A 13,524-nucleotide genomic window follows, 5' to 3' on the forward strand; every position below is an offset into this window, starting at 1 on the left:
GACATTTCGAGGAAAAGGATTTATTTAATTATTTTAAAACTAAGGTGAGATGAATACCAGCTCACACCTCAAACAAGTCGTACAACATGGCATTCAACAACAACGCACGCAACGGCATGACCAACATCAGTCACAGACTGACTGAACTTCACTCACATGGGTGTAACCATAACCAAACTGCAGATACAGCCCAGCATCCTCTACGGACTAAGAGAAGAGGATTTACTGTTAGGTATTAAAATCCTATTTTCGCATACGTCCTAGAGGATGCTGGGGATGCTTCAAGAACCATGGGGTTTATACCAAAGCTCTAGAACGGGCGGGAGAGTGCGGATGACTCTGCAGCACCGATTGACCAAACAAGAGGTCCTCCTCAGCCAAGGTATCAAACTTGTAAATCTTTGCAAAGGTGTTTGATCCCGACCAAGTAGCTGCTCGGCAGAGCTGTAATGCCGAGACTCCTCGGGCAGCCGCCCAGGATGAGTCCACCTTTCTGGTAGAATGGGCCTTCACCAATTTCGGTAACGGCAATCCTGCCGTAGAATGAGCCTACTGAATTGTATTACAGATCCGGCGCGCAATAGTCTGCTTAGAAGCAGGAGCCCCAATGTTGTTGGGAGCCCACAGGACAAATAGAGCGTCTGTTTTCCTAATCTGAGCCGTTCTGGCGACATAGATTTTTAAAGCTCTGACCACATCGAGAGACTTCGATTCCGCCAAGGCGTCAGTAGCCACTGGCACCACAATAGGCTGGTTCACGTGAAATGATGAAACCACTTTTGTCAGAAATTGCCGACGAGTTCTCAACTCCGCTCTATCAGCATGGAAGACTAAATAGGGGCTTTTGTTAGACAAAGCCACCAATTCAGATACCCGCCATGCGGATGCCAAGGCCAACAACATGACTACTTTCCAAGCAAGGAATTTTAACTCAACCTTACGTAAAGGTTCAAACCAATGAGACTGCAGGAACTGCAATACCACATTAAGATCCCACGGTGCCACAGGGGGCACAAATGGAGGTTGGATGTGCAGCACGCCTTTCACGAAGGTTTGAACTTCTGGAAGGGAGGCCAATTCTTTCTGAAAGAAGATTGATAAGGCCGAAATTTGTACTTTAATGGAGCTCAACTTTAGGCCCGCATCCCCAGCTGCTTGCAAAAAATGGAGCAAACACCCCATCTGAAAATCCTCCTTAGGAGCCTCCTTGGATTCACACCAAGATACATATTTTCTCCAAATACGGTGGTAATGCTTTGCCGTTACTTCTTTTCTAGCCTGAAGAAGTGTGGGAATGACTTCACTGGGAATACCCTTTCGGGCTAGGATTTGGCGTTCAACCGCCATGAGGTCAAACGCAGCCGCGGTAAGTCTTGAAACGCGCACGGTCCTTGTTGTAACAGGACCTCCCGTAGAGGAAGAAGCCAGGTGTCGAAGTCAAAAATATTACATAGAAAGAACATACAGACTACACACATATAAGTCGCTACACTTGCAAATACGCGCAGCGAGCACAGCAATATATGGTAACACACGCATTTACACGGACAAGCCACAGAGATGGATTCGACACATTTCATACAGTACATAATTATAATAATATCAAGCACCAGACATCATAATGATTTAACATTATATAATGGAGTAATGTCATGTCTGTGTATTATTGGAACGAAGCAAGATAGGCCTGCCATATTTGGTATTAAAGCAAGCAGATTAATGTGTAGATTCATTTGATACTTGTTATTAAGTTGTAGGACATTGCAACAAGGAGTTATGATTAAATGTATGAAAGCTAAAATCACTCTTATTAGGACAATAGACATTTACAGAAACAGGTAGTGGACAGGAAGCTCAGGCCAGCCCCTTTTGATGTCTTCAAAGCTGAACCTGTTTAACATACGAACAGACTAGTGACTCATCATGAATGAGAAAGTTCCTTCCCCCAAAACTAGATAACACATTACAGAGACACACAGTTGCCAGTTGCTGTTTTGTGCCAGACGATGATGGAGGTGCTTCTAGACCAGTTCCTGTATTTATTTGCTGAGAGAGATATATTAAGAGGAAGATGCATTGAGGGAATGGTATGGTATGCTGGCCTGTAACTGTATGTATTAACTGCTTACTGTATGAATTGTAACCATGTAACTATGTGTATACTGTACATTGTGATATATTGAATACATATCTTTTTAATAACAAATATATACATCAATGAGCTTTGGAACTCAGATAATGTGTGGGTGCATTGTTTTTCTCTTATGGGATGCAGTGTTTTGAGATGAACAGCGCACTTTCATCGTAGATGGTAATAAGATGTGCCTGGCGTCTGCAGTATATATTAGAGTGGGCATTTTAAATATTTGTTAGAAAGCAATTTGGTATTTACACAGGGATCTTCTATGAGCAACTCCTGAAGATCTGGATACCAGGCCCTCTTTGGCCAGTCTGGAACAATGAGTATCGCCTGAACCCTTGTTGTTCTTATAATCTTTATCACCTTTGGAAAGAGTGGAAGTGGAGGGAACACATAGACCGACGGAAACACCCACGGTGTCACTAGGGCGTCCACCGCTATTGCTTGATGGTCCCTCGACCTGGAACAATATCTCGGAAGCTTCTTGTTGAGGCGAGATGCCATCATGTCTATTTGAGGAATTCCCCAACGACTTGTCACTTCTGCAAAGACCTCTTGATGAAGACCCCACTCTCCTGGATGGAGATCGTGTCTGCTGAGGAAGTCTGCTGCCCAGTTGTCCACTTCTGGAATGAAGACTGCTGACAGAGCGCTTGCATGTCTCTCCGCCCAGCGAAGAAATTTAGTGGCCTCCGCCATCACCGCTCTGCTCTTTGTTCCGCCCTGGCGGTTTATGTACGCCACTGCCGTTATGTCTGACTGAATCAAGACGGGCAGACCGCGAAGATGATGTTCCGCTTGCAGAATGCTGTTGTAAATGGCCCTTAATTCCAGAATGTTTATGTGCAGACAAGCTTCCTGGCTTGACCATTTTCCCTGAAAATTTCTCCCTTGTGTGACTGCTCCCCAGCCTCGGAGACTTGCATCTGTGGTCACTAGGATCCAATCCTGAATCCCAACCTGCGTCCTTCCAGGAGGTGAGAACCGTGCAGCCACCACAGAAGGGAGATTCTGGTCCTGGAAGATAGGATTATTTTCCGGTTCATGTCCAGGTGAGACCCGGACCACTTGTCCAACAGGTCCCACTGAAACACTCTGGCATGGAACCTGCCAAACTGTATGGCCTCGTAGACCGCCACCATCTTCCCTAGCAACCGAGTGCATTGAAGAATCGACACTCTTGCCGGTTTCAGAATCTGTTTCACCATGTTCTGTATTTCCAGAGTTTTTTTCCTCTGGAAGAAAAACTCTTTGCAATTCTGTATCCAGAATCATACCCAGGAACGACAGCCGTGTTGTCGGAACCAGCTGTGATTTTGGCTAGTTTAGAAGCCAACCATGTTGTTGCAGAATCGTCAGTGAGAGTGCAACGTTTTTCAGCAATTGCTCCATGGATCTCGCCTTTATGAGGAGATCGTCCAAGTACGGGATAATTGTGACACCCTGCTAGCGCAGGAGAACCATCATTACCGCCATAACCTTTGTGAAAATTCTCGGAGCTGTGGATAGACCAAACGGCAACGCCTGAAATTGGTAATGACAATCCTGAACAGCAACCCTCAGGTAAGCCTGATGTGGAGGATATATGGGGACGTGTAAGTAGGCATCCTTTATGTCGACAGACACCATAAAATCCCCCTCCTCCAGACTGGAGATCACTGCTCGGAGAGATTCCATCTTGAATTTGAATTTTTTAGATAGAAATTGAGGGATTTTAGGTTCAGAATCGGTCTGACTGAGCCATCCGGCTTCGGGACCACAAACAGGCTCGAATAAAAGCCTTCCCCCTGTTGTGACTGGGGTACCGTGACAATGACTTTGTTTTGACACAGCTTTAGTATTGCAGCGCATACTACCTCCCTTTCTGGAAAAGAAGCTGGCAAGACTATTTCTAATATCCAAGTATCCAGGGCCGAGTGAGCCCAGACCTGACTGAAGAGTTGAAGACGTGCCCCCACTGGTGCGGACTCCCTCAGAGGAGCCCCAGCGTCATGCGGTGGATTTGGTAAAAGCCGGAGAGGACTTCTGTTCTTGAGAACTTGCCACAGCCTGTGACCTTTTTCCCTTCCTCTTTCTCTCGTAGCAAGGAAGGAGGACCCTCGTCCTTTTTTGTATTTATTGGTCCGAAAGGACTGTATCTGATAGTGGGGCGTTTTCTTTTGTTGTGCAGTAACATAAGGTAAAAATGATGACTTACCCGCGGTAGCCGTAGATACCAGGTCAGTGAGGCCATCACTAAACAAGACACTACCGTTAAACGGTAGAGACTCCATAGTCTTCTTAGAGTCAGCATCAGCATTCCATTGATGAATCCATAATGCCCTCCTAGCCGAGATTGCCATGGCATTCGCCCTTGATCACAAAAGGCCAATATCCATTGCAGCTTCTTTTAAATATGCTGCAGCATCCCCGATATGACCCAGAGTCAAAAGTACGCTATCCCTGTCCAGGGTATCTATTTCAGATGACAAGTTATCTGCCCACTTTTCAATAGCACTACTCACCCATGCCGAAGCAACGGCAGGCCTGAGTAGTGTATTTTCCTGCTTACGATCCGCAGGATCCTTTAGGGCTGCCGTGTCAGGAGACTGAAGCGCTACCTTTTTGGACAGCCGTGATAAGGCTTTGTCCACCGTGGGGATTGACTCCCACTTTTCCCTGTCCCCAGAGGGGAACGGATATGCCACCGGAATTCTTTTGGGAACCTGTACCTTATTGTCAGGATTTTCCCAAGCCTTTTCAAAAAAGAGCTTTAAGTTCATGAGAGGGAGGAAACGTTACCTCAGGTTTCTTTCCTTTAAACATACAGACCCTTGTATCAGGAACAGCAGGGTCCTCCGTGATATGTAATACGTCTTTTATCGCCACAATCATGTACCGAATGCTCTTAGCCAGTTTAGGATTCAATCTGGCATCACTATAGTCGACACTGGAATCAGAGTCCGTGTCAGTATCTGTATCTGCTATCTGGGTAAATGCACGTTTCTGTGACCCCGAAGCGGTCTGAGTTTGTGACAATGCATCTTCCATGGATTTTCTCCATGTCTGGTTCCTAGACTCAGATTTATCTAATCTCTTAGTCAACAGAGCCACATTTGCATTCAAAACACTCAACATATTTACCCAGTCAGACGTCGGCAGTGCTGACACAGTCACTCCCAAAGTCTTTTCTGTCCCTACTCCAGGCTCCTCCTGGGTAGAGCACTCAGCCTCAGACATGTCGACACACGTGTACCGACACCCACAACCACACTGGGCTATAGGGGACAGACCCACAGAAAAGCCTGTTAGAGAAACACAGAGGGAGTTCTGCCAGCTCACAACCCAGCGCCTATCCCGGTACTGAAGCGTGTAAAATACTGGCCAGACCTGTTAGCGCTTTTATAGTTAATAAAATAGCACCAAATCTCTTGTGCCCCCCCCTTCCCGTTTTGCACCGTTACTTGTACAGTAGTGTGGGAGGCCAGGCTCAGCGTCTCTGCAGCTGTGAAGAGAAAATGGCTCTGGTCAGAGCTGTGAGGGCTAAGCCACGCCCCCTTAATGGCGCGCTTTAGTCCCGCTTAATTTTATATATTTATACTGGCGGGGCTCTGTATTTAGTGCCCAGGCACTGTATACACTTGTGCCAGTAGCAAATGCGGTTTTATGCTGCCCAGGGCGCCCCCCCTGCGCCCTGCACCATGCAGTGCCGTTTTGTGTGTGGAAGCATGGCGCGCTGCACGGTACCTCAAAAGCCGTCTTCTGCCGCCACTGAAGTCTTCGGATCTTCTTCTACTCACCCGGCTTCTGACTTCTGGCTCTGCAAGGGGGGTGACGGGCGGCTCCGGGAACGAGCATCTAGGCGTACCTAGCGATAAGACCCTCTGGAGCTAATGGTGTCCAGTAGCCTAAGAAGCAGAGCCTTGAAACTCACAGAAGTAGGTCTGCTTCTCTAACCTCAGTCCCACGATGCAGAGAGCCTGTTGCCAGCAGGTCTCCCTGAAAATAATAAACCTAACAGAAGTCTTTTTCTAAGAAACTCTGGAAAGCCTCTCAGTGTGCATCCAGTCTCACTGGGCACAGAATCTAACTGGAGTCTGGAGGAGGGGCATAGAGGGAGGAGCCAGTTCACACCTCTTTTAAAGTCTTAAAGTGCCCATGTCTCCTGCGGATCCAGTCTATACCCCATGGTTCTTGAAGCATCCCCAGCATCCTCTAGGACGTATGAGAAATAAACTTTCCTTTGACATTGTTAGAATGGGGTGAAATATCCATGCCAAGTACCCTGGGATAGAGACTTTCTAGTGGGTGTTGCTGCTACTGAGCGATGAAGAGGAGAGCAGAACCCCCTTTGGATATTTAGAAAACCTCTTGGGGGCAGGTTCACTAGCAAAGTATTAATAGTTCCAAATGATAACAGTTTCTAGGGTCCTTCATTGTGTACTACTCTTTTTAGTACAGGTTGAGTCTCCCTTATCCAAAATGCTTGGGACCAGAGGTATTTTGGATATCGGATTTTTCCGTATTTTGGAATAATTGGATACCATACAGAGATATCATGGTGATGGGACCTAAATCTAAGCACAGAATGCATTTATGTTACATGTACACCTTATACACACAGCCTGAAGGTAATTTTAGCCATTATTTTTAATAACTTTGTGCATTAAACAAAGTGTGTCTACATTCACACAATTCATTTATGTTTCATATACACCTTACACACACAGCCTGAAGGTCATTTAATACAATATTTTTAATAACTCTGTGTATTAAACAAAGTTTGTGTACATTGAGCAGTCAGAAAACAAAGTTTCACTATCTCACTCAAAAAATTTCATATTTCGGAATATTCCGTATTTCGGAATATATGGATATGGGATACTCAACCTGTACTTGTATGCCCACAATATAAGAAAGACAGCTCAAGCGTGAGACAATATAAAGTTTATGAGCAGATGATAATTCATAAATGAGAATATATTATGTTTTCGACAATATAATGCATTTCGCAGGTCACTGCCCACTTCCTCAGATATGGAAGCCTTGCTGCAGCAGGCTGCCTCTTTCATTGCTCCATCTCCTACCACCCCAGTGATATGTCTGGGTGATTTTAATAACATCCTAGATTTGTCCTTGGATCGATGGCACTCCCCGCAGGTTGCGCTGGCCCTACCAAGTTTGCGGATTTCTTGGATAGTTTACAGTGGGTTGATGCGTGGAGGCTCCGTCATCCTGCGGCGGCCCGTCAGTTCTCCTGTTTTTCCAGTACTCATGGCTCCTTCTCCAGGATTGACCTGATGCTAGTGTCCCCTGCCCTTGTCCCTGGGATTATTGACATTCACTATGAGGCTCGAGGGGTCTCTGACCACTCCCCTCTGTTGATGACTATTGCTGTGGGAAGTCAGAGGGGGCACTCTTATTGGAAGCTGCACCCCTCTTGGCTGACCCAACTGGGTGACTGCAGCGACCTGGAGACTCAGTGGGGGGGTACTTTAACGATAATGTAGGGTCAGCCCCGGGTACGATAGTTTGGGATTCATTTAAGGCGTTTTTGAGAGGTTCATATATTGGACGCATAGCGGCTCATAAAATATCCTCCAGGGAGAGAGAACAGGCCCTTGAAAGCGACGCCAGGGAACTAGAGTCCCAATATTTGCTAGATGGTGCCCCCGCGACGAAGACACGCTGGCTAGTGGCTCAGTCGGCTTGGATGGCCCACCTGTCCGATAAAAACTCACGTTCCCTCCTTTTTAAGGCCACTAATATTTACATGCAGGCTGATAGGACGGGGGGACTCCTGGCCCGTCTGATACACTATGATCGTCCTGGGTCTACGATCACCCAGATGTCCGATGGGGATGGCTCCTTTGTCGACACCACGCCGGACATTGCACAGTTATTCAGATCTTATTATTCTGAGGTTTATAGCTCACAATTGACGCGCTCTACTCTAGATATCTCATATTGCCTGGGGGGTATTGCGCTGCCCGCACTCTCCCCTGAGGCCTGTGGACTGCTGGAGGCGCCCTTGACGCTCGAGGAGGTGACTGCGGCCATTGGTATGTCCCCTAGTGGCAAGGCTCCGGGGTGTGACGGGATTCCCTCTGAGGTTTACAAAAATCATATCGATTTTTTTGGGCCCAGACTCCATACCCTATACTTAGATATATTTGCCAACAACGAACTTCCCCTCTCTATGTCAGAGGCAATTATAATAGTGATTCCAAAGCCCGGTAAGGACCCTGGGTCTCCAGACTCCTATATGCCGATTTCCCTGATTCCCACCGATGCTAAGGTCCTGGCAAAGATATTGGCAGTACGGCTTAACACAGTAATCACCTCCCTCGTTCACTCGGACCAAACTGGCTTCATGCCAGGGAAGTCCACATCTATTAACCTACGTAGACTATATACCATTTTGCAACTCCCACATGACTCCCCTTCTGACTCGGCTGTGGTCTCGTTAGACGCGGCCAAGGCTTTTGACAGCATTGAATGGGCTTACTTATGGGAGGTGATGGCTTGTATGGGCTTTGGACCCAACTTTATCAGATGGACTAAATTACTGTATCAACATCCGAGTGCCAGGATCTTGGTGAACGGCTTTGTATCCCCCTCTTTTCAACTGTCATGTGGTACTAGGCAGGGCTGCCCCCTATCCCCCGCACTGTTTGCCCTGGCCATCGAGCCCCTGGCCTGTTTGATACGATCGCACCCAGATATTGTGGAAATCGGTACGGGTCCACGTGAGGATAGAATAGCTCTATATGCCGAAGACGTTGTTGTTTTTGCAGGATTACACCAAGTCAATGCCCACTCTGCTGCGTGCGATTGAGTGCTTTGGTGATCACTCGGGTCTTAGAATTAACTGGTCTGAATCATACATTATGCCAGTCATAGGCCCCCCCCCCCCCTTCTATTCCCAAAATTCCCCTGCCACTATGTTGGACAATACAATTTAAATACCTCGGGATTCAAATTACTAATGACCCTTCTGATTTTGTCCCTCTGAACCTGGACCCAACTATGCAGTGGGTCATGGGCAAATCCAAAACTTGGTGTAAGCTTCCACTGACGGTGTCTGGCAGGGTTAATCTCATTAAAATGATTAAACTGCCCAAACTTTTATACATTATTCTCCAGTCCCCGGTATATATTTATCCGCTATTCTTTAGGAAATTAAATAGTGTTCTATCCTCTCTAATATGGGCTAACAAACGACCTAGGATACAGCTAAACACCCTTACCAGGCAGCGCACTGACGGTGGCCTGGCTCTACCTAATTTTCAGATATATTACTACGCTACTCAGCTGACTCATATTAGTGTGTGGGCGCAGGATTCTGGGGTTAACTCTTTACACTGTGAGTTTATTCGCTGTTACTTTCCTCACCTCTCTCCTGTGCAGGTGCTGCTGAGTGGGAGCATAGCTCGGTTTCTTCCCCCTATTATTTTCCAGGCCTTAAAGATATGGCAGGCCCTGAGAGTCCTCTTGAAATATGATGGTCTGGACCCAGATACCCCACTTTGGTACTCTGACTGGCTCCCTGAATTGCATACGCTTGAGGGGCGGGAGGTGTGGGCCCCTAGGTCTGTGGTTTCTATTTCCCAACTTTACTGAGATAGTGTACTCAAATCCTTTCAGCAACTGAGAGATGAGTTTGATTTACCCAACTCCTACTTTTTCAGATACCTCCAGCTTCGTCACGCCCTCCAGTCACAGTTTGCCGAGTCCCCCCCACGAATCCTCCCATTTCCCATCAAGACCTTTGTGGCTACTTTGGGTCGAGCTAAGATGGTCTCCTTTGCGTATGGATATTTGCTTACTAAGCTCCATGCGGACCCTCTGACACGTCTCCGTGGAAGGTGGGAGGAGGATATGGGTTCAATAACTGAGGAGGACTGGGCCCTTGCTCTGGAATACCCTGCCAAAGTTACCAAATCTCTCAGATATCAGCAAATTCAATTCTTCATTTTACACAGAACGTATATGACTCCAGCTAGGCTGGCTACTTTTGGTACGAGCGGATCAGGCCTTTGTCCTAAGTGCGGGGGGGAGGTGGGAACATTTTGGCATCTAGTGTGGGATTGCCCGAGGTTGAGGGTGTTCTGGTTGGGGGTCAGGTCAATTCTGGAGAGTACGGGAGTGACTGGCGGACTGCTTACCCCTCCTATTCTGTATTCTGGGGATGGGATGCTCTACTTCTCTGTCTGTTTCGATGGGTCTGTATGCTCGCAGTGTATGTGCCTTGGCTAAGGTTTGCATTGCGAGGCTTTGGATGGCCCCTAGAGCCCCTTTGGTTTCTGCGCTTAAGGCCCTAATTAATGATACAATAATTAAGGAAAGATATGTGTATATATGAAACAAAACGCATCAGCCAAATTTGAAAGGGTCTGGTCTCCATGGCTTGACTCCCCCCATTCTCACCCGATCCCACAACTATAGAGGGCACTGAAGTGCTAACTTCCCAAAAATTTACTGTCTAATGACGTTTTTGAGATGCTTGGCGGTTGAGCCCTGCGGGGTCGTCTACTTCATTGCATTATCACTGTGGTCCTGAATCAAAATATTCCTTCTCACCTTGCTTCTGTTTTTTGTATTATTTTTTTTTTCTCTCTCTTTAATTTCATGTTTCTTATAGGTTAGTTTAAGGGCGTAAATATAAAAGTAAATGAGGTTTTATATATATGGTTACGGATCTTGCAGACCCAAATGATCTGAACAACAGGAAATTGTGTGTACATTCCCTCATGGACATGTTCAGATATCCCACAAATGTGAACTTTTTTCAAATGAGGTTCTGCCTCAAGCTAATTGATTTATTTTTTTGTGATATGATGATGCTCTGCAATGTCTGTACTTTATTCTCCAGACTGCTGAATAAAAAATACTTTATTAAAAAAAAAAAAAGATATGGAAGCCTAATACTAATGAGAGGGGAAGGGGTCAAAACTTGGAGTAAAGCCTGAAGTATGCAGTCAATACAGCTTCTATCTATTTGAGATTGCAGAGAAGTCCATTCTGCATAGAATCCTAGGCTGGACTGACCAGATGCACAAAACAGCTGATGAGTGGGATATATATATACACATACATACACATACTACAAGCGTTAATACACTAAATTCTTGTGAGTAAGGTATACACTATGATTTTCAACACCAGGAATGTTACCCACAAATGAGAAAGCTCTTCTACAAGAATCCATGGAGGGGGCTTCTTTTAATGAAGTTAGTGAGCTTCATCAGCAACTTGTACTACAGCTTCTATCTTGTTTTGGTTTAACAATGGTTTAGCTGCTTAACGTACGCATACTGGTTCTACAAACAATGTCAAAGGCAAAAACTGCTGGATGGCAAGGGTAAATGAGTGCTAAGCTGCCATGCTTAGCATGGGAAACATTACAGGTGTAGATGAAGCACAGTAAAGTACCATTTCAAGGAGATCATTGTTGTTTACTCTATCTCGGTTCACATCTGGTGCATCCTCCTGAGCTCGTGCCTGGCCTTCCTCTTGCCTGAAAGGAAACCATCCAGCCTGGTGCCTGTGCATTAAAATCAACATGTCATTGTTGAACATGAGATAGAGATCACTTTTTAAAGCCTTTGTTATGCAAAATATTGAAATATATGTACTACCTAAATATAGTAAATGTTTTATTACACTTTTCATAAGTGGGGATTAGTTGCAACATGAATTGAAGGAAATGATTTCAAATGCAGGATCATTCATTCAAGTTCCCAATAGGGGTTATAACACAATGTTTTCAGGTTACAGTTTACATATTTTTATCACCCATAAAACACTTCTCTCTAAAGATAAATCAGGCTGTTTGCAAAGTCTACAGAGATGCAATGGGGAAGCTGACACACCTGGGGATCTGTATTATTAGTGTATAATGCTTTATCTATCATAATTTATCTGTGCAAGATGCGTGAATTTAGCTGGTTTCACTTTCCTTCAAAACACATTTTTTAAGACTGCTATGAATTGAGAATTGAAAGAAAGAACAAACAATATAAACAAACATGGCCATAATCTCACAACAGCATAAGATGTCATCAAGTGACACGTACAGATAACATGAGATCTGAGGCATGAATGTTCAAAGCATTTCTGCCTAGCATATGTACTTTTTTTTTAAAATTCATACCAGTAGCCATCACAAATGAAAGAAGTGATCCTTCATCCTTTTCTAGAAAACCATTTGGTGCTTTAATTCACCTGTGGTGCAATATTTGGGAATGTTCTTCAGGAGTTTAAAAAATCAGCCTATATGGAATGGAAATGTGCAGACCTGTTAGATGGATGTTATTTAGTGACCCGTCGCATCTTCTATATAGTATATACCGATTGGGATCTCTACTGCTCTAGAGACCACGATGCACTGGCCAATGTGTAAAGATAAGAGAGCACTGGCAGTGAATGTGAGATTCAAACTGCTGCTGTGTACTGTACACAGTGGTGCAAGTAGAAAACATTTCTTAGTGGTACTGTGTGCCAGCCCAAAAAAAATGGGAGTGGCTACATGGGTCATGGCCAATGACAATGGGGGAGTGATACACATATGGGGGGCCAGATACACATTTTATCCCAGTATTGACAGATACACATATGCCCCCACAGTGCCAGGTATGCCCCCACAGTGCCAGATATACATATGCCCCCACAGTTCCAGATACACATATGCCCCCACAGTTCCAGATACACATATGCCCCAGTGCCAGATATACAGTACGAGTGCCCCCAGTGCCAGATACACATATGCCCCACAGTGCAGTTATACATATGTCGCCAGTGCCAGATACACATATGCCCCACAGTGCCAGTTATATATCCCACAGTGCCAGATATACATATGCCCCACAGTGCCAGATATGCCCCAAAGTGCCAGAAATAACAGTCAATATACCGAACTCCTCCCTCTGCTGCTGCTGTGTCAGCTAAGGAGAGGAGAGCACAAGCGCGGTCCCTCAGTGTTGCTCAGTCAGACTGTGGTCTTCGGCGGTGGCATGTATCTGCTCATTGAGGCGCCGGTTCATTAGCCAATCAGAGCCCGCGGACCGGCAGCCAATCAGGAGCCGCGGCTGCCGGTTCGCAAGCTCTGATTGGCTAACAAACTAGCGCCTCAATGAGAAGATACACGTCACCGCCAGAGACCATAGTCTGACTGAGCACTGAGGGACCACGCTCGCGCTCTCCTTTCCTTCCCTGACACAGCAGCGGGTTGCAAGCATGGTGGTCGGCGCGGCGGTACTGCGTACCGGCTGGAAATTTCTTACCGGTACGCAGCACTGACTGTATATATTATATAATGTAACAGATCTGGCATTGCATAATGAACATTACTGCAACCTGTTGCACTTGGAGATAAATCAAATAAAGACAGGACCACTTTATTA

General features: G+C 45.8%; 1 protein-coding gene across 3 annotated transcripts in view; it reads right to left on the reverse strand.

Annotated features, from left to right (window-relative positions):
• The window catches only part of HERPUD2 (HERPUD family member 2), a 159,165-nt gene that overhangs the window by 5,946 nt on the left and 139,695 nt on the right, over positions 1-13,524 (reverse strand). For all 3 annotated transcript variants that reach the window (XM_063922499.1, XM_063922496.1, XM_063922498.1), the window contains one exon: positions 11,555-11,666. In XM_063922499.1, the coding sequence (XP_063778569.1) occupies positions 11,555-11,666 (112 nt within the window). The remainder of the gene's footprint in view (positions 1-11,554; positions 11,667-13,524) is intronic.

The sequence above is a fragment of the Pseudophryne corroboree genome, chromosome 5 (assembly GCF_028390025.1).
Source record: "Pseudophryne corroboree isolate aPseCor3 chromosome 5, aPseCor3.hap2, whole genome shotgun sequence".
NCBI classification, from domain to species: domain Eukaryota; kingdom Metazoa; phylum Chordata; class Amphibia; order Anura; family Myobatrachidae; genus Pseudophryne; species Pseudophryne corroboree.